Raw genomic sequence first — 26,561 nt, forward strand, 5'->3', positions numbered from 1 at the left:
AAAGCCCTATGAAGCGGTATATAAGTCTACTGCTATATATTGCTTTATGAGGCAGTAAATAAAGAAAAAAAGTAGGCGTAGCCGTAAACACTGAAGACGACAAGTATGTCGAGTGTCGCTGCTACTTGGTCCTAATTCATAAGAGTCCACTCGTCCCCGTCTCGGTCTGAGAAGGAGGAGGGCTGGCTCTTACTGAGCGCGAAAAAGGCTGTCGGCTTCTCTTCCGCAGTACGCAGTAGCGTGTCTCAGCTCTCTTTAGGACCCGGGGGGAGCTTTGTGTTCGTGTCCCCCGTTCTCTGTGCAGGGTTGTAAATTCCTTCTGTCAAAGCAGCCCAGTCGCGATTGCAGTGGCCGCAGAAGCTTGGGAGACCCGCTGTTGTTCGATCGCCCGGGGCTGTAGCGCCTGGCACCGGCTCTCAGTCTCGGTCCGCACCATGGTGGGCCGGCAGCGGCGGCAGCAGCAACCGCGCATGGTACGATTCCTACTCTCCGCCGCTTTTCCCCATCTTCCGTGTCTTTTTCCCGCCACACCACGAGGCGAGACCTCGCCGGCTACAGCCAACCCCTCCGTGGAATCGCCGTCTGTTGCTGCTGCCCCTTTTCCCTCCGCGCCCCAAACTCGCTGCTTTGATTTGCATCCAGGGCGTTTTAGGTAAGAGGCCAGCGAGGAGGGAGGAAGGCAGGCAGGCAGGCGGACTTGGGAAAACAGCCGCTTCCCGGAGGTCTTGCCGCCGTCCCAAATTCGACGGAGACACCGGAGGTCACCTTCCTCCTCCCTATACCGCTGCGTCGTCCGGAGGTGAGTCTCAGCGCAGAATAGTGGCGGAGGGAGGGTAAGAAAAAGCAACGAGGCACAGTCCGCCAAACGCGGGGAAGGAGCTTATTTTATCCCGCCTTGGAGCGATTTATAAGTGGCGCAGGACCGTAAGCAAGGACGGGGGCGTGGTCGAGAGGTCGTTCCCGGGGTGGACCTTAGCCCTGGGACTTGGACGTCGTCGGAAATGCGGTGGAGAGAAGGCGCGGGCTCGCCTGCCTTTCCCCTACAGGGTTAGGGAGCTGCCAAACCTTCCGATTGGTAGCCCGTGGCCAGATTTTCGGAGGAAGAGGCTGTCCCGATTGGGCTTCGCCCTCGATCTTTCGGGATCGGGGACTCTGCATGCCAGGCACGTGCGCGCCCGTGGAGTTCCGGACTCTCAGCCCCATCTTGCTTCTCCTGGCGTAAGAGCGAGTAGGTGCGTCTAGACCTCAGCGCTCGCCCAGTGAGATAAAGTTGCTTGCGCTTGTGGTCTTTCGTACGCGCAGACTTCGTTGCCGAGATGCGCCAGTTCTGCATTGCATTTAGCATGTAAAGGACATGCTTAAAGAAATAATACAGGAGACGCACGTTCTTTCCTTCCTCTTGGTCCTCGGTATGTCCTACCAGTTTATCCAAATAACTCATGCAGTCTACATTTCGGAAGCTGTACATAGATGACGCAATATAAGAAAGAAATGTGGAATGGCTTGAGGGCTGGCTGAAGAAAACACACTTAACTTTTGGCTGGGGGACCATTCCAGAAACAACCGATTGAATTGAATTAAAAATTCAATGTACTTAATATTGTTTAATCTCATAAATTTAAACAATTTCTCTCAAATTGGAAATTTGCCTCACTAGCAACTTTTGGATAGGCTTTAAGGACTGTCCCCTTGGAGGTTCATTGCGTTGCTGGGCCACAGAGAGTATTTATTGTGATATATGCCAAGAGTGTGGCAATGTGTATGTTTTAAAATAAACAAATGTTCACAAATAGATATTTTGATGTAGATTTAAATGATAGACCTCTCTGTCTGTCGTTTCTGAATTTCTATAAAGATAGCTAGATTATTAGAATTGAATTGTTAACATTCAGGAACTAGCTTCCAAATTGGAGATTTTTAATTCATATTTTACAGTGTTTACTGCATATCTAGATTGATTGATTGATTGACTGGTTTGTTTTCAAGTGTGGGGGATCAGGTTTGAGATAATACTTCTGATATAGTTGATTAGGGAATTAATGAAGGCAACAATGTTGGGTTTAATATTACAGTATTTTAATATTAGACACCCAAATTGATTAAATTGTAAGAATATTTTAATTTTAGTACATCAATTTTAATACCTACTTTATTCATCTTTATTCTTAAATTATTCAAAGTGCCAACTTGTCTATTGACTCTGATGTCAGTATCAATATCTTTCTTCCCCTTTAATCTACTGGGTTATAGTAGTTGATTAATAAGGAAAATCTGACTTTCCTTTTTTAGTACATGGGAATCAGCATAACATAGTGACAAAACAATTAAACTGAATGAGAGATAGTACATTCAGATCTTGTCTCTGCTATGATCTGGAAAAGTAGTTGTCCTTTCCTCACTTGTTCCTTTTCTATAACGTAATAAAAGTGTTATTGGGATGTGGTGTAAACAAGGATATTTGCGTAAAGGAAATTCTATATTGCAATCGTCTAAACGAGTTCTACAAATGTGGAAGTCCAATAGTGAATTTTTGCAGACTTAGGCCTTTCCAAAAAGTCCTCTCTCTTAGAAGAGGATTTTTGGCATAAACTGTCTGTGATGGCAGTGTTGGTGCAGTAAATAAAAGGAAAATGCCTTAAAAGGATAGGTTCTTTTTAAAAAAAGATGTGTGGGGTAGGCTAGTCAGAGGCTTCTGCTTTTATTGGCTGTAAATGAAACAAACTCAGCAGGATCAAACCCACAAGGTAAATGTTATGGGAGACAGGATGTCCCTTAAGTAACCAGGCACCATATCATGTACAAATAAAGGAATAGTTAAGATTCTGTTGCAAATATACTGAGAATTTAATATCTTTATTTGAAACCAACATAATATATTCTGCATAAATGTATCTTGGGTACATAAAAAGAGTGAGATGTAAATATTCAGCAGCTCCTGAATGATTAACCTAACAGTCATGTACACACAGTTCTGTGCAGAATTAACAGCTTAGCATGTTAAATTTTATTTCTTGCATAAATAGAACAGAAATTGATAATTTGTGGTTGACCAATTATTTAACAAAGAATCCTTATTATTTGAAGTAAATTAGTGTAGATGTATCTAAATTTGCAGTGTTAGTTCACCAAAAATATGAAATGTTATTAATGCTGGGTGATGTATGGATGGTACATTTTAGAACTACCTTGCAACATCTACTTTATGAAATATAAAAATAAAATGGAACTTTTTAATGGCACTAATGGCTGCACTATTTCAATGTGTATTTCTTTCTATTCTTTGATTATTATTTTTTAAAAGTTTTTATTCTAGCATGAACAAAAATGAAAAACAGGTTGTTTAGGATGTAGCCTAATAAAATTCTTTGGCTTCTGTTTTTCCTTGATCTCAATACCGGCTTCGGCAATTCTAAAATGTTCAAAATGAACATTTTGAAAATATTGTATTTATTTATATTTTTAAATTGGAAATAGCTTCCCCGGTATCTAAGTATAATCTTCAATTTGTTCTTTATTTGCCTTCTGTGTAAGAGAACTATACTAGTATTTCTATCCTTCATAATCTACTGTGGTAGATTACATATTACTGCAAGGTTATGATGGAAATGGGGATTGAAAAAAAATCATGAAGAGTAAACTTATCAATAGCCAATACCTGAGACTGGGACTTCTAAAGCAGAATGCCTGTGAATCCCATACAGTGGGGATAGTAACAATGGTGTGTTGTGTTTTCGAGACATCTGGCAAGACTCTTTGCTCTGATGCAGCAGAGTTTTAAAGTTGCATAAATGTAACATCATATAACTGAATTGCCTTTTAAGGTATGTGTAACACAGTAATATTGGCCATGGATGCTACAAATAAATCTTGGCAGTCAATTTCAACATAGTCTTCTAAAATTAACAATGTTTCCATGTGTTCATTGAATAATGACTAACACTGATTATGAAATCCATTGTCATTTACATATTATAATATAATTTTTTCTTCCCATGTGTACATGTAAAGCAATTAAAATAGTTTGTAAATGTTAATTTAGTTATACAGAGGAAATAACATATTATATTTGCTTATATATATTTATTTCTTAAAACTTAAAAAGCTCTTCTACCTAATCTCTTGGAACTTCTATCTGGCAGCTTCCAGAGACAGCCAATTTATTTAGTTATTCATTTGCTTAATATATTACAATCCACGCTTTACTTTTAGCTCCATCTGCTTTTGAAAGTTACATTTCTTTTCTGAACGCCATATACTGTAGGTCTGATTATTTCCTGCATCTCATAAACGGCTGCTTATTCCTGGGCTAAGAAAATAATTTTCTGTGATACATAAGTTAGTTGACAGGGAATACTGAACAAAAAGACAATATTTCTGAGTTAGTTTAGGAGGGTGGCTATAATTCAACCCCAACTCCCTCCAATGTAGTACTGGAATTCATACAAAAGCATCAGTGATGATGGCTCCTATTTGACCACATTTGCTAAGGGCAGCCCATCACTCTTTGATTTATTGGCTCCCTGGTTGATTACTGTTAGAATTTTTTCTTAACAATTAACCGCAATCTGTCTTTGTATTAAAGAGGCACTCCATGATCTGCCAGTAGATCCTGATGCACTCATCCCAGATGGCCAAAAAAATCGTGACCCGACAAATGCGCTCATGACAAAAGCGCGCCGACAAAACCGCGGTGAAAAAACTGCGATGTTGAAATCGCACCCACAACAGCGCGATTAGGGTTAAGGTTAGGTTCAGGGTTAGGGTTAGGGTTATTACGTTGTTTTCGCATTGTTTGTTGAAGGCACCGTTTTGTTGGCACGCTGTTGTTGGCGCGCTGTTGTGGGCGCGATTTCGATGTCACGGTTTTCTCACCGCGGTTTTGTCGTGCGCATATTTGTCGGTGAACCCCCAAAAATAACCTTTGCTTCCTGAGTAGGACATGCCCATAGCACATAAAGCAAAACACTCTCTTTTATGGCTAGGAGAATAAAAGTTTAATCATTTCAGAATCCTATTTCAGAATACTGTTCCTATTCAAAAGGCCTTATCTTGAGACATGTAAGAGAGATTGGACGGAGGGAGGGAGGAAATCACTGGAAGATGTACCTGGAAATGGGGGGACATGACCTCAGGAACATCCTGGAAGTCAACAGAAAAAAAAGCCCCATTCTGAAAAAGCAAAGCAAAGGGCAGCTCTCCAGTTCTATCGAGGAGTAAAATTATTTGGGTTGATTGCAAACAGAGCTAAGTTGGTTTCTCTGAAAAATGGAGGAAAGGAAAGGTACTCCAAATTGGGACTTAGACAGCTCCTAAGCCTAAAATGTACTTTTAAATTCTGGATAGATTACATAGTTATAGTATCAAATCTGTGCCCATGAAATATGATCTTAATTCAATATAAGCACTACTTCTTTACCATATTTGCACGATTCCCTTTTTATATAAATGTGAACAATTTTTTTTATATTAAATGATGTGTTGGCTGTAATACTGTGTAGGATTTACAGGATGCTGTCTTTGGCTTCTGCATTTATTAGATGCTCCAGACCAAATCCTAGCACACTGATTCTTCCTGCAGTGATATCATCGGAGGTACAATTAATGCTCGCTCTTTTAAGTGGAATGAGTTTTTAACCAATTAAATTAAAATTGTTTTTTTTTTCTTGAAGACAAGGACTCAAGCATTTAAGTAATCACTTCTGAAACACTACAATTAGAAAACCTCAAAGGGATTGGTTGTAATAATGTTGGAGAATATTGGCCCCATCATTGCACTTGAACTCTTTGATTGCAGTTATTCATAAAATAACTTTCATGTGTTTAACCTGCTTTGTGCAAATTATTAATAGTGTTAAATCTGTAAAATGAATTAGTGAGTTGAAATAATACATTTTTTAAAAAAGGAGGACAGTGTTTGATGGAATGCTTGTCTTCTATCTTTTGCAAATATATTCCTTTCCAATTTATCTTATATAATGTCTCTAAATATGAGTATTATTTTGTATATATAAAAATGTCTGAACAATATTAGCTTATCTGAGGTTATCTGAGGTTCAGAGAGGTGATTTGAGCCAGATGCTTCATGGATCACCTCTCTGGCTTTTGGACAATACGCTGCATTAACTGTCAAATGATGTAAAAAACTTCTCTGTTGTAAAATAATTCTCAGCACTATCTTCAGTTCATTAACAATGAACATTTGTACCAAATGCTTTAGAAATATGATTTGCATCTGCAAGGGCTAAATTTATTTTCAACTCTTTAAGAGCTGGCATTAGATCAGCATAAAGGAGGATGCTTATTTCCCTTCTATAATGAGCCTTCTTTTTCTCTCTCTCTTTTTCTCTCTCTGCCTCAGGAAAATGGAATAATTTTTTGTCTGATTTTTGTCAGACGAATGGCAATTCATTGAGACAACAGAGGAAAAGGAATCCAGGATGGATGGCTTAGTTAAACAGAAAGGTGTATTTAAAAAGCATAATAAGGCAATTGACACCAAGAAGAAGAATGGGTTGATTAACACAAGGAACTTAATGGCTGAAAACAGGGAGGGGTTGGTATCTGTGTATCCAACTGCTCAGTATCAGGGTCGGCCAGTTGGGACTCTCTATCCCCCAAATGACCCAATACAACAGCTTCTTGACCCCAGTACTCTGCCACAGACAGTAGAATCCCGCTATCATCCAAACATCATCCTCTATTCAGAAAGCATGCTTCGATCCTGGGGAGAAAGCCTGAGTACAGAATGCTGTGAAACAACCTTTATTGAGGACAAGTCGCCCATCAAAGGCTGCCTGGATTATCCTGAAGGCAAATTTGTCAGTCTATCCACAGATGAGATTAAGATCCAGACCCTCTCCTATGATGTGGAAGACGAAGAAGATGATGACGATGACGATGACTTCCAAGAACTAGAGGTCAGGGAAGTTTTCTTGGTATATTGTCAATTGCAAATAATATGATAGGATAAATTGTGGTAGGGTAAATTCTGTTTTATAACATGCTAGCCATGTTATCCTTATTTAAATAATGAAATAATGCCCACCCACAGAAACAACTTGTTAAATTAGATAAATCACTGTTACTTCCTTCCTTTTCATTTCCTTTGCTGCAATAGATGTAACAGCATCATTCAAGTAGCCCCAAAGCAGAAAGAAAGAGAGGATCCATGTACAAAGATGATTCCCACTTTCCCCGATTGGCTTCATTTCCACCAGAAGCCAATTCAGAATTGGGAGGCGTGGGCAGGAAACCCTAATTAACAAGGTGTTTTTGTCCAGGCGGAACCTTTGAGGATGCAAGAATCCATTGTGTAGACAGTGTTAATTCAGAAAGAAAGAGTTCTTCTGATTGTTGAAGTTCAGGAAATATTGCCCTATTTGCTGGGCTGATGGTTAGAGCGGAAATAAAAGTGGGAAAGTTGTTTTTAACACATACAGAGACCAATGTGAAAAGTGCAAAGCTCCTGTAACTTTGATTGTATATATAAAAAATGGTTCCACCACAAAACCGCGTTCGACTAAAGCGCGCTCGACGAAACCGCATAGCTGATGTCATCACAGGGTGACAACAGCACGGAGACAGAAGCACGCTGTAAACGCTAAACCTAAAATTAACCCCTAAACCTAAACCTAACCCCCCTAAACCTAATCCTAAACCAAACCCTAACCCTAACCCTAACTCTTTACCTAACCCTAAACCTAATCCTAACCCTTAACCTAACCCTAAACCTAACCCTAAACCTAACCCTTACCTTAACTTGAATCGGCTTGCTTTTAAAGCGCTATTTAAAGCGCCATTCTTTCTCCGCGCTCGCTGTTGTCGCCCTGTTGATGACGTCAGCGGCGCGATTTAATCCGGCGCGCTTTAGTCGAGCGCGGTTTTGTCGTGCCACGATAAAAAATGCAGCAGGTATGGTTTGCATGATGAGCTACAAGCTACAACTTTCAACCTTTAAAAACTGTATCTGGATAGGTTTCTTGTATGTTTATGTTTATTTGGTTGTGTTTGTGTTCTCATGGAAATGCATAAAATCAGTATAGAAGGGCGAAATCTAATTCTCTGAAATAATTCTGAGATATACAGATACTTAGAACCAGTGGGGGGTTTCAATTTTTTTTAGAACCTATTCTGTAGATGCGGCCTATTTTGTGGGCATGGTTTGGCAGTCATGTGACTGGGTGGGAGTGGCCAGGCGCTGGGTCAGGCTGGGAAAGCATCCCCGGAGCTGAGCGGGCTGAGTGTGGCTTCGGAGGCTGAAACTTTTGGAGCTTCCCACCCACCTGCCTCAGCCACCCAAGGTCAGTAGAATATGCCTGAGGGTGCTTCACCCCACTGTGATCTGAGGGATGTTGTTGCCTTGGTAGGCCATCTTCCCCTTGAGGCCGCACCTGCAGTGCAGGAAGGAGAGCAGCGGAGGCAAAGCAGCCTTTCTGGGCTCATCTGAAGAAGTCCACTCCCCTCCCTCCCTTCCTTCTCTTTGAGAAGCGGTTTGCAAAGTCCCGGTTTTGCAAGGTGCTTGTCAAAGAGAAGGAAGCGTGGGCTTCTTCCAACAGCAGAGTCTGGCAAAGGAAGTGGATGGGCGGGACAAACATGGTGTGGACAGGCAAGAGAGAGGGAGAGAAGGGCAACAGATACTCTTATAGTAATAGCAGTTAGACTTATATACCGCTTCATGGGGCTTTCAGCCCTCTCTAAGCGGTTTACAGAGTCAGCATATTGCCCCCACAGTCTGGGTCCTCATTTTACCCACCTCGGAAGGATGGAAGGCTGAGTCAACCCTGAGCCGGTGAGATTTGAAGTGGCTGCAGCACTGCACCCTAACCACTGCGCCACCTCGGCTCTTCCAAGATGCTTGGCAACGGATTCATATTTATGATGGCTGCAGTGCCCCAGGGTGATGTTATCCCATTTTGTGACCTTACGACAAGCAAAGTCAAAGGGGAAGCCAGATTCACTTAACAACTGTGTTACTAATTTAGCAACTGCATTAATTCACTTAACAACTTTGGGAAGAAAGGATGTAAAATGGGGCAAAACTCACTTAACAAATGTTAAGCAATGGAAATTTGGGGCTCAGTTGTGAACATAAGTGAAGGATAATTTAAGTTAAGGATCCATCTATAGAATGTGAGTTACTAGGATTGTGTACAGTATACTGTAAAGTAAAATATTATTAGATGTTTCTCTAACAGCTGTTTTTAAAATCTAAATCCTTTACTTGGGTTTTGAAATATATGTGGAAACACCTAAATTAGTGGAAAACAATTCAAGTGTTAAGCATGCTTGTTGACCTTATGTCAAAAAGTCTAGCAGGAGTAATTAATTAATTAATTAATTAGACTTCTATGCCGCTTAATAGGGCAGCAGCCCTCTCTAAGCGGTTTACAATTTTTTTTAGCAAATTGAGTCAGCAACTTGCCTCCACAGTCTGGGTCCTCATTTCACCCACCTTGGAAGGATGGAAGGTTGAGTCGACCTTGAGCCGGTGAGATTTGAACCGCTGAACTGCAGATCACAGTCAGCTGAAGTGGCCTGCAGTACTGCACCCTAACCACTGCGCCACCTCGGCTCTTTTTTTCTTTTTTTAATCTCAACCCTGGCAGTCTGATGGGTTAGGATAAAATAAAAAAATAAGTGGCTTTCTTGCTTTATATTCTGGCCATGGCCATTGTTGAGTTTGGCTCTACCATTGCCAACATATTCTGAAGGATTGTGGCTTTCCAAACCAGTTGTTCAGCTTTGTCCCAATAGATTTATACCATCTTGACAAGATTGCAGATAGTAAATGTGATCTGAAAAAATCATTTATCATTTTGTCCTGATTTTTTTTTTGGTCCTCTTCTGCTCTTAAAGAACAATCCAAGTCAAGTTAATGCCATGGAAATAAATTGATTTCAATTGAGGGCATTTAGTAAATAAATTGATGTATTGTTCCCAAAGTATTTATTGTGATATATGCCTGCATGTTTGTTGTGATGCTTATGAAAGATATGCTGTAATATATTTGTTGGATTGATAAGAATATTATTTTTCTTGTAATAGGCTAAAAGGAAAATCTAAATGCTTGCTTACCATCTGAGTATTTAATTTTGTGGCATTTTTATTTGTAATCCGACAGCTGTATTGATGCATTGGTCCCTTACCATTAAGTGTACTGGGGAGGCCTGATGTTATTCAACAATATCTGAATCTCCATTTGAGACTTGATATTCTTACCTAAATACCAATTTATTTCCAGAATATTATTCAGATGCAAGCTTCTTGATCAATCATTTTGTTATACAGCTGCACCAAGGATCTTTTTTCTGTTGCAGCAATATATTTAGTGCCCAACCAATAAAAAATTCAGTACCAAAAAAGGAGCAAATTACAGCATGTTACAAAACAAAAATAAGTACTGTAGGTCTGTGTGCTTTCTGGATTTCAATTTTAATATTTTTGCAGTAAAATAAAACCCCAAACGACTTTTCTTTTACTAATACAAAGGTAATATGCATTCTGTAGATGCAATCCTGCTGATATTATAATTAAAAGGAAAAAAAATGAAGTTCACATGAAACTGAAAAATATTCTGTTCCAGTTCTTCATTGATTAGGAAATTTGCATTCAGGCATACAAGGACATAGCTATCACTTAAGCTCTTGTCTTTGAAGAGGTTAAAATGTCGCAGGGAGGCACCTGGAGTGGAAGCCAGCTTTGCCTCTCTATGTGAGACATACAATCAAATAAAATACAATCAAATAATATTTAAAAAATGTAAATGAAAATAAACATTCAGAAATAAGATACATTGATGCTTCCTGATAGCTGTTTAATAAAAGGATCAGTGGTAGGTTTCTACCGGTTCGAACCAGTTTTGCCGAACGGGTAGTAGCTTGGAAGCCTGGGTCACTGGAACTGGCAGCTACCCAGGCCTGCCACACCCCTGAACCGGTGGCGCCATCTTGTTTTTCTGCTTCTGCGCATAGCAGTTTTAGCTGTACTGCGCATGTGCGTTCAGCACGCATCAAGCATGCCCGCATGCTGTGTCCCTGAGCAAACCGTCAATACTCTCTGCTGGAACCCACCCCTGAAAAGGATAAGTGTTCACAAAAGGGTGACAACGTCTTGATGGAAACCATATGACTTACATATTTGCATTGTATGTTTCCACAAGTATAAAAGGCTGGGTTTTGTGCTGCAGTGTTGATTGCCGCAATAAAGGTATGGCTCATTGTGGCTTGTATTGGCTTTATAAGGACTTACAGGCTCAATTTATAATACCCCACTGAATAAAATATCCAGGAAATACTGATCTCTTCTATGTACGACTGTTATTAGATCAGTACGAAGTAATTTCTCTGCATGTGGCCAAATTCTGTTACGCTGTGTGCAAAATTAGGCAGACTCCAATTGCCACTGATAATCCATCATTGATTGTAATATAGTGCTTTGTCTTTCATTGATTTTTTTATTATTGTCGTTGTTGTTTATAATGCTTTTATTTGTAATGCTAAACTATGACTGTAATAAAAATTGATTGATTGTATTGGATGTCTGTGGGAAAGGTGGTTAGTTTGTGATAAGCCAATTGTTGAATATATTCTGAAGGGACACGGGTATTGCTGAAGTGCTAGAATGAAGTACTACATTCAAACTGGATGCAGTTACTGTTCGCTCATTTGAACTGAAGTAATCAAGGTGTCTATTAATGAAATTGCTTTCCTTTTTCATTGTCCCTGTCTGTAATTTCACTTTAAAAAAAACGTTCCTTGTGGCTCATTTTCAAATCATTTCAAATTAAGAAAATATTCAAGTTTTCCCCTTCATTTGGCTGCCTCTCAACTGCCTACTGTATTTTTTGGAGTATAAGACGCACCTTTTTCCCTCAAAAAAGAGGCTGAAAATCTGGGGGTGTCTTATACACTGAATACAGCATTTTTTTTGCGTCCTGAAAGCCCACCCCTTCACCGACATGGCTGTGCAGAGCTTGTAGGAAGCTTTCAGAGAGCTCCTGGAGGCTGGGGAGGGCAGAAATGAGCAAAAAGTGGGGCATTATAAGCTTCCTAATGCCTTTGTTTGGACAAAAAACAGGGCCATTTTCGTGAAAAACAGGCTGATTTTTGCCCCCCCCCCAGGAACACTCTACAAGCCTAAGGGCTATTCATGCCCTTTTTTGGGGAAAAACGGGCTGTTTTTGGGAGGTTTGCAGAGTGCAAAATCTTTTTTTTTTTTTAAATTGCCTCTTCAAAACCTTGGTGCATCTTATACTCCGGTGCTTCTTATACTCCTAAAAATACGGTATTTGGCAATACTACCATTAATTTCACTCTGGAGTCTAAAGACATCTTTTAAATATTTTTTTTCTGTCTGTTGGCAGCTAATATATAGCTCCAAGTCACTTCTTTTAAAGAAAGATGCTGGGTTTGACATTGTCATTGTCAGTAGTGTGTCCCAGGGGCTGTATCACTTTGAAATATTGATCAGAACTCTTAACTTGTACTCCAAATGTCCTTTTTATTGGGATTTATTTGATACATCCATTTTGTATTTTTTTTCTCCTATTGGCGTGGTGTCCTTGTGGTGAAGACACTTAACCTTCCACTTGTGAGGTTGAGAGTTCAGTCCGAGGCAGTGGCAAATATTTCTCTCTCAGGGCACAAAGAGAAAATATCTGCTGCAAACTCCACGTGGCATCAGGAAAGGCATCCAGCCAGTAAATGCTCCATTCAGTCGCCCTATCTCAAAATAAGGGATTACAGGGCCGTAAAGGGAGGTTTTTTTTCTTAATGACACTCAGATATCATCTATGATTCCCTCTTGGCAAGTCCATTAGATATTCCCATGATTTATTAATCCAAACCAAAATCTTAGAGATTGTTCTTCATTAGCCTTCCCCAATTTGGTATCCCCAATACCCATAATACTAATCAAATCAATTAACTTTAAATCTTGGAATTATAGGAGATATAGGACAAACGCATTTGAAAGCAAAGCAGTTCCATGCATTCCAAAGCATTTTATTAAGATTTATACGGCATAAACACAATAAGGAATAAGCAAAAGTACTAGATATTGTTGATCCTAGATTGGGGATAGGAACTGGGTTCCTGTCCAAGTTCAGTATAAAATCTACCGACTACCTCCTTTAAAATTATATGGCTTGGATCTTCAGAAATAAAAGGACCTTTCTTGGCTAGAATGGCCAGAATTCATATGCAATGGTTACCACCTAATAGAAGGCATTATAGAAAAGAGTGTGTGTGATGATGATGGACACTTTTTTTGGGTTCACCAACAAATGCGCGCTTGACAAAAGCACACTGTCAAAACTGCGGGGACAAAAGTGCGAGTTTGAAATCGCGCTGAAGAATGAGGACAGAAGCGCGGCGACAACAGCGCGCCGACAGAAGCGCGCTCTTAACCTAACCCTAAACGTAACCCTAAACGTAACACTAACCTAACCTTAAACCTAGCCCTGAACCTAACCCTGAACCTAACCCTGAACCTAACCCTAACTCTTACCCTAATCCTTACCTTAACCATAATGGCGCTTCTGTCGGCGCTCTTTTGTCGGTGCGCCTTTGTGGGTGCGCCTTTGTGGGTGCGGTATTGACGTCGCGGTTTTATCAACGTGGTTTTGTCAGCGCGCTGTTGTCGGGCGCGCTTTTGTCGGATCACTTTTTTTGAAGGTTCCCCTTTTATGTAGCAACTTGCCCTCTAGGCCCTCTGCCCTCTGGTTTCCATTCTTACTGCATTCCAGCAATTGGTAAAGATATGGCCCTTCTGAAGGACCTTTGAGTTGATTACAAAGTCACCAACATTGAAATTAACTTATATTTTAATTATATTAGTATTATTGTATATTTATTACTATAAGGTGTCTAGAGTCTCACAGTTTTGTGGAGTTGTAAGAATATTAAACTCAAGGTATTCCTCCTGGATGCTCCTTGGGGTGAAATGAAAGTAAATACACTGAGTGAAATTGTGATGTTGGCCAATAGAAGTAGGAATAGAGATAAGAGGGAATATGGTCTAGATCAGGGGTCTCCAAACTTTTGGACCTCAGGGACCACTAAATTCATAATTTTAAATCCCACGGACCACCAATATGATCTGCCTAATGACTGGCTGGGTGGGCGTGGCTAGGTGGTCATGTGACTGGGTGGGCGTGACCAACTTAATGTCATTCATGTCGAGGGGCGGTCTATACTTGCCCCTCCCCTCCCAGCCATTCTTTGCCTGCCCGCCCAGGCTCCTTAGGGCCCCAACAGGAAGGAGTTGTTGGAGCTAAGCAACCACCATGAGAAAGAGTTGGCAAAAGAGCTTAGTTCAAATTGGATCTGACTGAGAAGGAGGCTCAGCAGAAGCACCTCACTGAGCACTACGAGCATAGGCTTTCCAAGCAGAGTGAAGACCTGCAGGAGTGCAAGGCCAGGTACCGGCACCTGGAGGCTCAGTGGGCTAAGATGATCACCCAGTTCCAGGCCATGATACAGTCCCACTGGAACAAGGCCCTCTTTGCCACCAACGGTGCTTCCCTCCAGCCTTTGCCCAAAGCCCTGCATCAGGAGGCTGAAGCAGACCCCAAGTCAGAATTTCTGCCCCCCTCCGACCTGGACAAAAAGACCCTGAAGGGGGAGACTCTCTGCAGCAATACAAGGCCGTAGTTTGAGGCCCCCTGATTTAGTGCACTATAAAAAATGCAAATAATTTTTCTGTGGACCACCAAAATTTTCTTGCAGATCACCAGTGGTCCATGGACCACCATTTGGTGACAGCTGGTCTAGATGGTGGTTGGGTTTGTATCATCAATATTTTATGTTCTGACTCCCCTCCGTCCGGTGATTAACACCAACACAGACTTACTGTTAGCCACGCTTTATTTACAGTAATTACAATCCTGTTGGCTGAAAGCCCAACACGACTCACTGGCAAGGCGTTGGCGGCAACCCATACTCCAACAGACAAGAGATACAATACACACAAGAGCTTCCCCAGCTTGTTATGAATGGTTGTGTCCTGCAAAATGGCTCCTCCCAAAGTCTCTTCTTATATACTCTCTTGGGAGGAGCCAAGCCACAACCACCTGGGCTTGATTATCTCTTACGAGTCTGTCTCCGTAATTGCTGCCTCTGTTTCTCCGCCCTTCGTTGCCTGGCATCAAGGACAAACTCCCTTTGATCTTCCCCACTGCTCCATGCCTCAGGCGCCTCCTGGTGGCCAACCAGCCTCTCTGGTCCCTGCTCAGAGTTGGAACCCTGCCCAGGGTCCTCCACATCTTCCTTAGCCGACTCATAAGGTCCCTCGCTATCTAAGTCCATCAGCAGCTCTAATGGCTCCTGCTGGGCCACAACAATTTTATATTACTGCTTTTCCCTTAAACAAGGGAAAACTGCTGTATTTCCACTTTAGAGCTAGTTTCTCTGAATTTTCCCCTAGCCTTATTTGTTTTGCTAGTGTCTCTTTAGCTACTGATCATCAGTCAGGTTGAAATGAATTCAAATATCTGAGTGTCTCCCTGTCATCTGCTTCCAATCTCATCTACCTCAATAGCTGATCAAACACTGCTATAGCCACAGTACAAGGATTTCATTAAAGCGTTGTCTTGAATGTAAGAGTATTCCATGTTATACAGATGTATTATTATCTGAACCTCACATAAGTTTAGAATTTCAAGTGTTTGGGCTGTTGGCCAGCATATATTTTATGTTTTACTCATTTAGCCTATTTGATTTTTAATAGATTCTTTTTTCTGTAGTTGCTAGCTGACAAAGCTGGGAAAGAATTTTATTTGGTTGATGAGTGGCATCTGGTATTTTAAACTTCCCCCTAACAAATTAAATGTTGTTTGGCATTTGGCCTTTTGTTATGAGTTGTACTTTAACCATGTTCAGAAGATCCATTGAGACTTAAAAATGTGAGCAGAGCCAAGTAAGTAATTCTAATGGCAAAGTCATATGTGTTGTTTTGGCCCAATTTATTGCTTTTGCACATACAGAGAATGCTTGCAAGATGAAAGGCTTCACACATACAAGAGTGTGTGCCAAGGCATTTATTCAAGTAGAGGTGTTCCTTGATGTGAACCCATGTGGTTCCACCACAAAACCGCGGATGACAAAATCGCGGTCGATGAAAGCGCGCATTTGACATCATCACAGCGCGACGAAAACATCGCGCTGTGATGGAAAAATGTAAAAATAAAGCGAAAACCTTACCCTAACCCCCCCAAACCTAACCCTAAACCTAACCCTTAACCTAAGCCTAAATCTAACCCTAAACCTAACCCTTAACCTAACGCTAAACCTAACGCTAACCTTTAACGTAAAATTTAACGTAACCCTAACGCTCTAAACCTAACCTTAACCTAACCCTAACCCTAACCCTAACCCTTACCTTTATGTGAATCGGCTTGCTTTAATTTTATTGTTATTTCAATTTTTAATTTTTTTCGTCGCGCTGTGATGACGTCAAATGCGCGCTTTCGTCGATCGTGCTTTTGTGGACCGCGGTTTTGACGGGTCACGAACCCATGTAGCCACGGTCTCATGCTGATTCCGATAAGCAAAAATGTCACAGCCATCACAAACCAACCCATAGTACCGATAGTGGGGATATGTTTCAGTGTTCTTAAATAGTGTAGGGATGACGTTTTAACATTGTGACCCTCGTGGCGATTTCCCTCTTTTTAAAAGCTGTTGCTGCAAGATGTTGTATTCTCCCTGTGGTCACTGTGTTGCAGAATAGGATGATCCTCCTTCATCATAATTTTAAGAAATGAAAAGTTACCTTTTCTGTAGTAATTTCTAATAATGCCATCCTATCAGAATTTTTTTTTAAAAAAATGTGATGCTTCTAAAATGTTCTTTCATTGCAGGAGAGTACAATTATCTCTTACCCATAATTTCAGCCAGAAAAGTCTATGTTGCCTTGAAGAAAATGGATCATAGGTATGCCTGATGCAGAGAGGAAGGGCTAGTCTTGCCAGTAACCTATTTACTTCATGATCCCTTTCTCTTGCTGTTTCAGAGTGATTATTCAAGTGACACTGAAAGTGAAGACCATTTCCTTATGATGCCACCCAGGGATCATCTTGGACTCAGTGTGTTCTCCATGCTGTGTTGTTTTTGGCCATTGGGAATAGCTGCTTTCTATTTGTCACATGAGGTATTTGTACAATTTTATTATTCCAATTAGCTTTGTATGGCAGATAGGCAATGTCCCATTAGTATAGAGATTATGATATGATTAAAAATGGATAGACAAAATTATTTTATAATACCGCAAGTTATTTAAAAGTGCTGGTCCGTGAGAAAAAAACTCACAGTTGAACAATCCTTTTATTACTAATCAAAATGCCACATGTTCACAAATATGCAAGAAATGTGTATGTTTTTATGTATGGCATGAATTTAAAATACCTGCATGGCCACCCATCTTATATGCCACAAATATGGGCAGCTCACAAAACTTTCACAAATATTGATTTACATTGTGAACCCTTTAGGGCAGTGCTTCTCAACCTCGGCACCTTGAAGATGGGTGGACTTCAACTCCCAGAATCCTCCCACCAGCTAGGCTGGCTAGGGACTAACCTGTGATATACAAGATCGAAAAATAGCCTTCCCAATATGATCTGTTCTGATATATTGGGAACAAAACTCTAGCAGTTTCCAGGTAATTCTGAGAATTGGTCTTAACTCATTTGGGGGATATGAAACAGGGAAGAATAGCTGTAGTCATGATTTAATAACACATGCATCACATACATGCATATTTTGATAATGTATTTTCCATCCTTGTTGTTATATGAGTGAATTTGTAATTGACTTATCTTTTCTCTTACACTGAAGTTTTTTGCATCCTAAAATTATTATTATTTTTAAAAAAATGTATTTTCCAAACATTAAAATCACAATTACACTTTTACAGCTTTCCATTATCGGTATTTCTTTTTTCTGATTTCGGGTTTTCCATTTTCCATTCTATTGTACATATTATTCTTTGTTTCATCCTTTCTCATTTTTATAATATAAACATCTATATACAATATTTCCATCTCTATTGCTTTCTAAGTATATGCCATCTCTTTTCATTGTGTTTGCTATGTGTTCCTTATGCACTGATTTTCCATCTCTTTTCGAGCCAGTTATACCGCCTGTTCCATATCTTGGAGTACTCTGTTTCCTCTCTATCTCTTAGTTCCATTGTTAGTTTGTCCATTTCTGAGCATTCTAGGACCTTTTTTATGATTTCTGCATTTGAGGGAATGGTTTTTAGTTTCCAACTTTGGGCAAATGAAATTCTAGCAACAGTGATTATATGAAGCATCATATATTGGATATCCTTACTAATATTTTTTTTATTATTCCTAAAAGAAACAGCTCAGGGTTCGTGTCAATTATTTGTTCTATTATTTCTTCTAACCATTTTTGAATTTTTGTCCAGAATTCTTTGGCTTTCGGACACGTCCACCACATATGATAGTAAAAGGCAAAAGATTTATATGATCTGAAGAGAAACCAGAGTATATACCACATATGATAGAAGGTCCTCTGTTGGTGGTTACATTTCCAACAGTTTGGAGATCTGTTTGAGAACATTTTGGCCAATGTCGCCAGGGGTAAATGCCACCTATAAAACATTTTGTAGATGTTTTCCTTATAAGATGTTGACATTGTCAATTTATAATCCCCCCCCCCATAATTTTTCCCAGTGCTCCAATTCAATATTGTACCCAAAGTTTTTAGCCCAAATTATCATTGTTTCTTTCACGGTTTCCTCCGCCTTTGAATTTTAAGGGACAATTGTATGTTTTTGTAATCATTTTTTCTTCTGTTTGTGTTACTATTTTGTCCAATTCCTGTTGTTCGTTTTGAAATCCGTACTGTTCTAAATCCTTTTTGTGTCTTGTTTGAATTTGTAGGTAAGGCCACCAGCCTAATTTAATTCCCTGTAATTTTAACTCCTGATTTGTTTTAAGTTTTCCTTGCCCATCCAATAACTCTTTATATGTCAATATCCTATTTAAATCTATTACATTGGGGTAGATAATTGCTTCCATGGTTGATATCCATCTGGGAATTTTTGTGTAGAAGTTTCTTTTGATTTTCATCCATGCTTCTAGTAAGGCCCCTCTTACCTGATGCCTCTGGAAATATTTATGGACTTTACTCTTTCCCTCCCAGGTAAAAGCATGCCAGCCCAACTGTAAATCATGACCCTCTTTCGTCAATATTCATTTATTTTGAAGTACTATTCATTCTTTGAGCCATGTTGAGCCATGCTGCCTGGTAGTAAAGCTCCCAATCTGGGAGGCGAAATCCTCCTTTGATTCTAGAGTCCTGTAGTAATTTTAATTTTATTCTAGCTTTTTCCACCAGCCAAATAAATTTTAAAATTATTTTATTTACTGTGTTTTTGGTGTATAAGACGCACCAAGGTTTTGAAGAGGCAAATTTAAAAAAAGTAGGTAGGTACATAGAGGGATAGAGAGGGAGAGAAACAAAGAGAAATAGGTAGGTAGGTAGGTAGGTAGGTAGGTAGGTAGGTAGATAAAGGGATAGAGAGAGAGAAATAGAGATAGATAGATAGATAGATAGATAGATAGATAGATAGATGATAGATAGATAGATAGATAGATAGATAGATAGATAGATAGATAGATAGATACAGTAGGTAGGTAGGTAGGGAGTGTGTGTAGGTAGGTAAGTAGGTAGAGGGATAGAGAGAGAGAAATAAGAGAGAGAAATACAGTAGATAGGTAGGGAGAGAGAGAGAGGGTAGGTAAGTAGATAGAGGGATAGAGAGGGAGAGAGAAAAACAGAAGGTAGATAGGGAGAGAGTGAGTGTGTGTAGCAATAGCAATAGCAATAGCAGTAGACTTATATACCGCTTCATAGGGCTTTCAGCCCTCTCTAAGCGGTTTACAGAGAGTCAGCATATTGCCCCCAACAATCTGGGTCCTCATTTTACCCACCTCGGAAGGATGGAAGGCTGAGTCAACCCTGAGCCGGTGGGATTTGAACCGCTGAACTGCTGATCTAGCAGTAGCCTGCAGTGCTGCATTTAACCACTGCGCCACCTTGGCTCGTGTAGGTAGGTAACATGTTTTCCCAAAAATACAACCTGTCCTGAAACTAAGGCCTTGCCATATTTTTCACGTGGGCAAAAATATAAGCCCCCACTGAAAATAAGCCCCCTGGACAACCCCCCCTTCCAGCCAGGCAGAGCACTACTCCGACCTAGCGGTATCCCAAAGGTGCCAAGTTGCGGGAGGCGGGGGGAAAGGTGCTCCCATTGCTTGCTGCCTTCGGAATACTGCAAGGTTGGGGAGTAGTGTTCTGCCTGGCCAGAGGGGGGAGTTGCCGGGCGGCTGCTCCCTTGCGAGCAAGCTCCCGAAGAGCTAGGCACAGCCTCAGGGTTGAAGCAGCCATGAGGTGACCACGCTGGCGAGCAGCCACCTGGCAAGCCCTCACTCCAGCCGGGCAGAGCGCCATTCACTTGCCTAGGGGATATCCCTAAGGCGCCAAGCCACATCTCTATCCGCTCCCCAGCTCCTGCAGCTTGGCACATTCAGGATACCCCCTAGGTCAGTGCATGGAGCTCTGCCCAGCTGGAGAGGGTGGTTGCGCGAGTGCCTGTTCCGCCCCCAGCTCGCATGCTTCCCAGCCTCACCACCAGCTCTCCTTGCAGGGCCAGGGCACCGCCGTTGCTTCCGCCGCCACTGCCGTGCTCTGAGCATAACTTCTCCAGCTTCCAAACTCCAGAACTCGACTTCCAATTCTTCCAGCAACAGCCGCTCTAGGAGTGCGCTCTATGGTTGTGGGCCGGCTACCATAGGGCCCCTTTTATTTCCTCTTTTTCCCTAATCCGTGTTAGTAAAACCTCCAATGAGAAGATAAATAGAAGAAGAGATAGTGGCCATCCTTGTCTGACCCCTTTATTTATAGTGACTTTGTCTGTTAGATCTCCATTTACCATTATTTTAGCTGTCTGGTTTGAATATATTGCTTTAATCCAGTGTTTCTCAACCTTGGCAACTTGAAGATGTCCGGACTTCAACTCCTAGAATTCCCCAGCCAGCGTTCACTGGCTGGGGAATTCTGGGAGTTGAAGTCCGGACATCTTCAAGTTGCCAAGGTTGAGAAACACTGCTTTAATCATTCTAATAACTTTTTCTCCAAATTTCATACTAGCTAATTGTGTAATAAGAAACTGCCAATTTAAATTATTGTCTACCAATACTAATGCTAATTGTTTCTCTGGATGTGCTTCGTAGTATTGTAATACATTCATTATAATTCTTGTATTATTTCTTAATTTTCTCTTGGGTAGGAATCCATTTTGATCAGAATGAATAATTTTATTTAATATTTTTTAAAGTCTTTCTGCAATGATCGTCATAAATATTTTATAGTCAGCATTTAGCAACGAGATTGGCCTATAGTTTTAGATCAATTGATTGTCTGCTTCTTCTTTTGGAATTAATGTTATAAATGCTTCAACCCATGAACTTGGCATTTTTGCTTGTTCTAATACTTGATTGTACAATTCTAACATGATTTCCTCAAAAGTTTCTTGAAATTTTTTATATATCTCTGCGGGAATCCCATCAAGTCCTGGTGATTGATTGTTTTTTGTTTCTTAATTGCCTCCTTTATCTCTGTTAGAGTTATTTTCTCATTTAGCATTTCTCTTGCTTCCTCTAAAATACTTGGTAAGTTTATCTCTTGTGAATAATTTCGGAGTTCTTTTTCTGAGATGTTTTCCTGACTGTATAGAGTTTGAAAAAAGTTTTTGATTATACTTTTTTTTTCTTCTGTCTTATGGAACAAATTCCCATGTTCGTCCTGTAATTGCTGTTATTAGCTTTTTGGTTTTCTCTTTCTTCAATTTGTGGGCCAGCCATCTACCTGGTTTATTTGCTGTTTCAAAATAGTTTTGTTTCGCCATTTTTATATTACGTATCATTTCTTCTTGAAGTGTTAGATTAATTTTATGTTTCACCAAATCTCTCTCTTCTTTGATTTTAGTATTTTGTGGTTCTTTCTGCAATACGGTTTCCAACTCTTTAAGCTTCTCCTGTAATAATGTTTGCTATTTCCTTTTTTCCTTATTTCTCCTTGCTGTATATGCTATTGTTATACTCCGCATATAGGCTTTTGTGGTATTGCGTAGGTTTTGTACTGTTTGATCTTTCTTGTTTTCCTTAAAGAAAATATCTAATTCCTTCTCCATCATTTGTATATACAGTATGATTTTCTTTTACAATTCTCTGATTTAGCGTTCATCTGAACTTTTTCCTCTGACCTTTCCATTTTACCATTAATGGATTGTGGTCTGCCCATGTATTTGGCGAAATCTCCATATCTTCTGTTATTGATCAATTCTGGGTTCATCCATGCCATATCGATTCGCGACCATGAATTGTGCAGATGGGAAAAGAAAGTGTACTGTCTTATTTTTGGATTTATCTGTCTCTATGCATCCCTTAAATTTAATTCTTGCACCATTTCAAAGAAGGTATTCGGTAGTTTTTATTCTTCTTTGTATTCCTATAATCTATTTTGTTGTCTGCTACCTCACTGAAATCACCTATTATACAGACATTTTCCCAGTCTGATTCAATTATTTTCTTGTGTAATTTATTATAGAATTCTTTTTGGTTTATATTTGGAGCATAAATTGTCACCAACAGAATTTTTTTTATTTGTTGTTATTTCCATCATTAAAAATCTGCCTTCTCTATCACTAAATATTTTCTTCGAATTTAACCAATCTTTTATGTGTACCGCAATCCCTCTTTTCTTATTTTGTGCTAACGCCAGATGTAGCTTTCCTAATTTGGGGCATTCTAAAATATTACCATATTTTTTTGATATGGATCTCCTGTAGGCACACAGGGGTGGGTTTCAACTGGTTTGCGGCGGTCCCCACGAACCGGTTGGTCGGCGAACCTGGAAGTAAGTAACTTCCAGGAACGGCGAAGGGCCCACCCGCCCGCCCGCCCTCCTTACCGGTCTTTGAAGGCTTCTGCGCTTCCATGCAGGCGCATGGCACATACAGCGCCTGCGCGATTCTCCGCGAGCAGCTGGATGGCACATACAGTGCCTGCGCGATTCTCCATGACCAGCTGGAGCATCGCGCAGGCACTAAGATGCATGTGTGAACTGTGCGCGTGCACGAGGACGCTGCCGGCCCCGTTCCAACCGAACCGGTTGGAACGGGATAAGCAACCCACCACTGGGCAGACAATATCCATATTCTGTCTTTTGAGTCTTGTTAATGTTTGTTTTCGCTTGACCGGTGAGTTGATACCATTGATGTTCAAGGATATCATCTTTATTTTGTCTTCCATCTTATTTGTATGTTGGTTTTGGTCCTTTCCTTGTTCTTGTCTCGGTTTGTGTTCTTGTGCTGGCTCCTTCTCTCTCCTGTCATTCTGTTTCCCTTCGGTCCTTTATATCCTGCTCTGTAAGTTTTTCCTCTGATGTCTGTTCTTCCTGACTCTTATTTTCTGCTTCCTCTCTACTATCTTGTTCATCTTCTCCTATTATATAGTGATCATAAAATTCCTGTGCCTTTTCCAGCGAGCCAATATGGATTTTTTTTTCCTGCCAGGTTATTAGCACCCCCTTAGGGATAAGCCATCTAAACATCACTCTGTATTTGAGCAATTGGGTCAATAGGAAATGGTAGTTTCTTCTCTGTTCCCTTATCCATTTTGGTATCTGCTTTAATGTTATGATTTCTTTTTCCTTATAAACCAAAGACTCTTCTCTTGTTTTGCTGGAGACTTCATCTCTTGTCTTTTTTCTTGTAAATCTTACATGTATCTCTCTTGGAAGTTTATGTCTGCGTGCATAGTTTGTGTGGTCCCTATATACTTCGTCTAAGTCATTTTCTACTTCCTGCTTGCTTTTTTGCAGAAGTTCAGCCATGAATTCAGTAGTTAACTTTGGAGATATTCCTCCTTAGTGTCCACTATATTTTGGAATCTAAGATAAAACATTGATCTCTCCATCTCTAAATTTATAATGCCCTCTTCCATTTCTCTGTTTACCGCCATCATTTTACTTTCTGTTTTATCTAGTTTCTTTTCCATTTGTTCCATTCTAGCTTCCACTATTTTTATTTTTTGCTCATATTGTATTATCTTTACCTGCATTGTACCAATTTTATCATCTAGTTTGTGTATCTCTCCTTTCATCTCCCCCATATCACTCTTAAGTTCTTCATGATTTTTTGTCATTACCTCCTGCATCTTCATCATTGTCTCCTGAATTGATGTTAGGGTTGATTGCATGTTCTGTAGATTTATAGTGGAGCCTGATTTCTCACCTCCTAACATGCTTTCCACTGAATGTGGTCCTGATGGGGATACTATTGTCGCAGTTGTTCCCCCCTCCTATTTTGGTAACTGTGATGATTGTACTCGTCATTTTAATATTTTTAAAAAAGTTTTTCCACAGTACCATATACCCCTGTTTTCCCCCTTTATCTATCTATCTTTTTTTTTGTCTCTACCTCACTTCTTCACAATTCTTCTACCTATTTCACTAACTATTATAGGTGACCACAATATAGAACACCCTATATTATAATACAATCAATACCCTATTTATACAATTGATCAATACAATTAATGATCTAATAATAATCTAATGATGATCTAACAGTTCTGACTACTAACATAAACACTAGATTACTAATCTTAATCTAAATGTTATTTAATTATAAGAAATATAAAAATTATAGATATTGCATTTACTATGAGTAATACTTATAACATGATACTTATATCGCAGGTTTAATACCTTAAGTCTTCTTATAAAAATATAAATATAAATAAATATATGTAGTGGTTTTTTTACTTGATTATTAAATTGATTATGTTATAAAAATATCTAGGATATATAAATATACTATATGTATGTATGTATGTATGTATGTATGTATGTATGTATGTATGTATTTAGTGTCAGCACAAATACAACACACACACACACACACACACACACACATACATATATATATATACTATATATATACTATATAAGTCTATATAAGTTGCTTTCACATATGCCTATGTCCCCTGGGTATTATCTATAAGTATCTATGAGAATATATATGTCCGAAAGTATAAAATATAAAGATCTTTAAGGTATTCTATATAAAGTTCCAATTCTAGTTTTAAACGAACAGCTATACAGTAAATAATATCTATACAGAATTTTATATAATTGTATCAGGTTACTTAGATTGCACAGATTTCTGGAAATGTAAAAGTTATTTTTCCTTGTTCTTACTGTTTCATCAGCTTCTCCTCCCTTAATGTCCAGGATGTTGTCTTCTATCTATTTAGCACAGTCACTATCATAGTTCTCTCATTTCCCCTACCAGATCAAATCTCCACTGTCTTCTTCCCAGGCAGAAGCTTCTTGTAATTTGTTCTTTCCTTTTCTGCAACCCACAATGTTTAGTCTCAGTCTAATCACAATCCAGATTTGAGAGGTTTCTCCTACAATAACAGGGGATCACATCCCTGTTATCCTCAGAGCTTCCCCTCTCTAGCTGGTTCCTCCAAGACCCAGCTCTGCCTTTGCAAGCCTCCTGGCATGGAAAATTGGGCAGAAAGAACAGAGCCCTGTTCTTCTGCTCCACACCAGTGTGACTCCACCCTGGTGTGGAGTCCACATCCTAAAATTATTCTTCTTCAGTCACTTCTTTATTTTTGACCCAATTGATATTATTTGATTGAATTCTTCATATTATCAAAAAAAACATAGGTTTAACCTTATGTCATCAATGATAGTATCTATTTACCTTGTTTTTAGTCAGTGTCTTGTTCAACTGGCTTTTTCTAAACATCAAGGTCTTCTCCAATGATTCTCAACCTCACATTAGGTTCTAACATATCTAAGTGTTTGCTTCGTTATTAGGTTCCAATGAGCAGTCTAATTTACTTCATATAATATTCAATGATTTATTCTTCTGCGGTGTAGGATACTTTCCCAGTATCGTGATTCAAAGTCATAATTTTTCTTTGTTCAACCTTTCTAATGGCCCAGCTTTCACAACCTGTTCTGATCCCCCTCCATACGGTGAGTCACGCCGACACAAGATTACTGCTACAAAATTTATTCACAGTAAATTAACACATCGACAAGACTTTGTCAGCAACCCAGACTTCCACAGATAAGAAATACACACAAGAGCTTCTCCAGCTTTAGTATAATAGTTGAGTCCTGCAAAAAGCACCCTCCCAAAGTCTCTTCTTATATACTCTCTTGGAGGAGCCTAATCACAATCACCTGGCCCCAATTATCTTCTATATCTCCGTAGTTGCTGTCGGCACTTATCTGCTGTTGGCGCTTATCTGTTGCCGTCTTTGCCTGGCATCCGGGACCAACTCCCTGGTGGCCAACCAGCATCTCTGGTCCCTGCTCGGAGTCTGAACCCTGTCCAGGGTCCTCCACATCTTCCAGAGCTGACTCACTCGCTATCGGAGTCTGTTTGCAGCTCCAACGGCTCCTGCTGGGCCACAACACAATCATATCTTACAACTAGCCTTAGTA

General features: G+C 39.9%; 1 protein-coding gene across 2 annotated transcripts in view; it reads left to right on the forward strand.

Annotated features, from left to right (window-relative positions):
• Window positions 1-337: 337 nt before the first annotated feature.
• Window positions 338-26,561, forward strand: part of SYNDIG1 (synapse differentiation inducing 1) — a 33,285-nt gene continuing 7,061 nt past the window's right edge. Inside the window, exons 1-3 of one of the 2 annotated variants that reach the window (XM_014058210.2) lie at window positions 338-473; window positions 6,359-6,917; window positions 17,011-17,148. In XM_014058210.2, coding sequence (XP_013913685.2) covers window positions 6,438-6,917; window positions 17,011-17,148 — 618 coding nt within the window. In that variant the 5' untranslated portion in view covers window positions 338-473; window positions 6,359-6,437. Of the gene's footprint in view, window positions 800-6,358; window positions 6,918-17,010; window positions 17,149-26,561 lie in introns of both variants that reach the window. The other variant, XM_014058207.2, reaches the window with a different exon arrangement.

Source organism: Thamnophis sirtalis, unplaced genomic scaffold (genome assembly GCF_051295495.1).
Source record: "Thamnophis sirtalis isolate CommonGarterSnake01/CBP01778 unplaced genomic scaffold, rThaSir2_p1.2 scaffold_8, whole genome shotgun sequence".
In the NCBI taxonomy this organism is placed as follows: domain Eukaryota; kingdom Metazoa; phylum Chordata; class Lepidosauria; order Squamata; family Natricidae; genus Thamnophis; species Thamnophis sirtalis.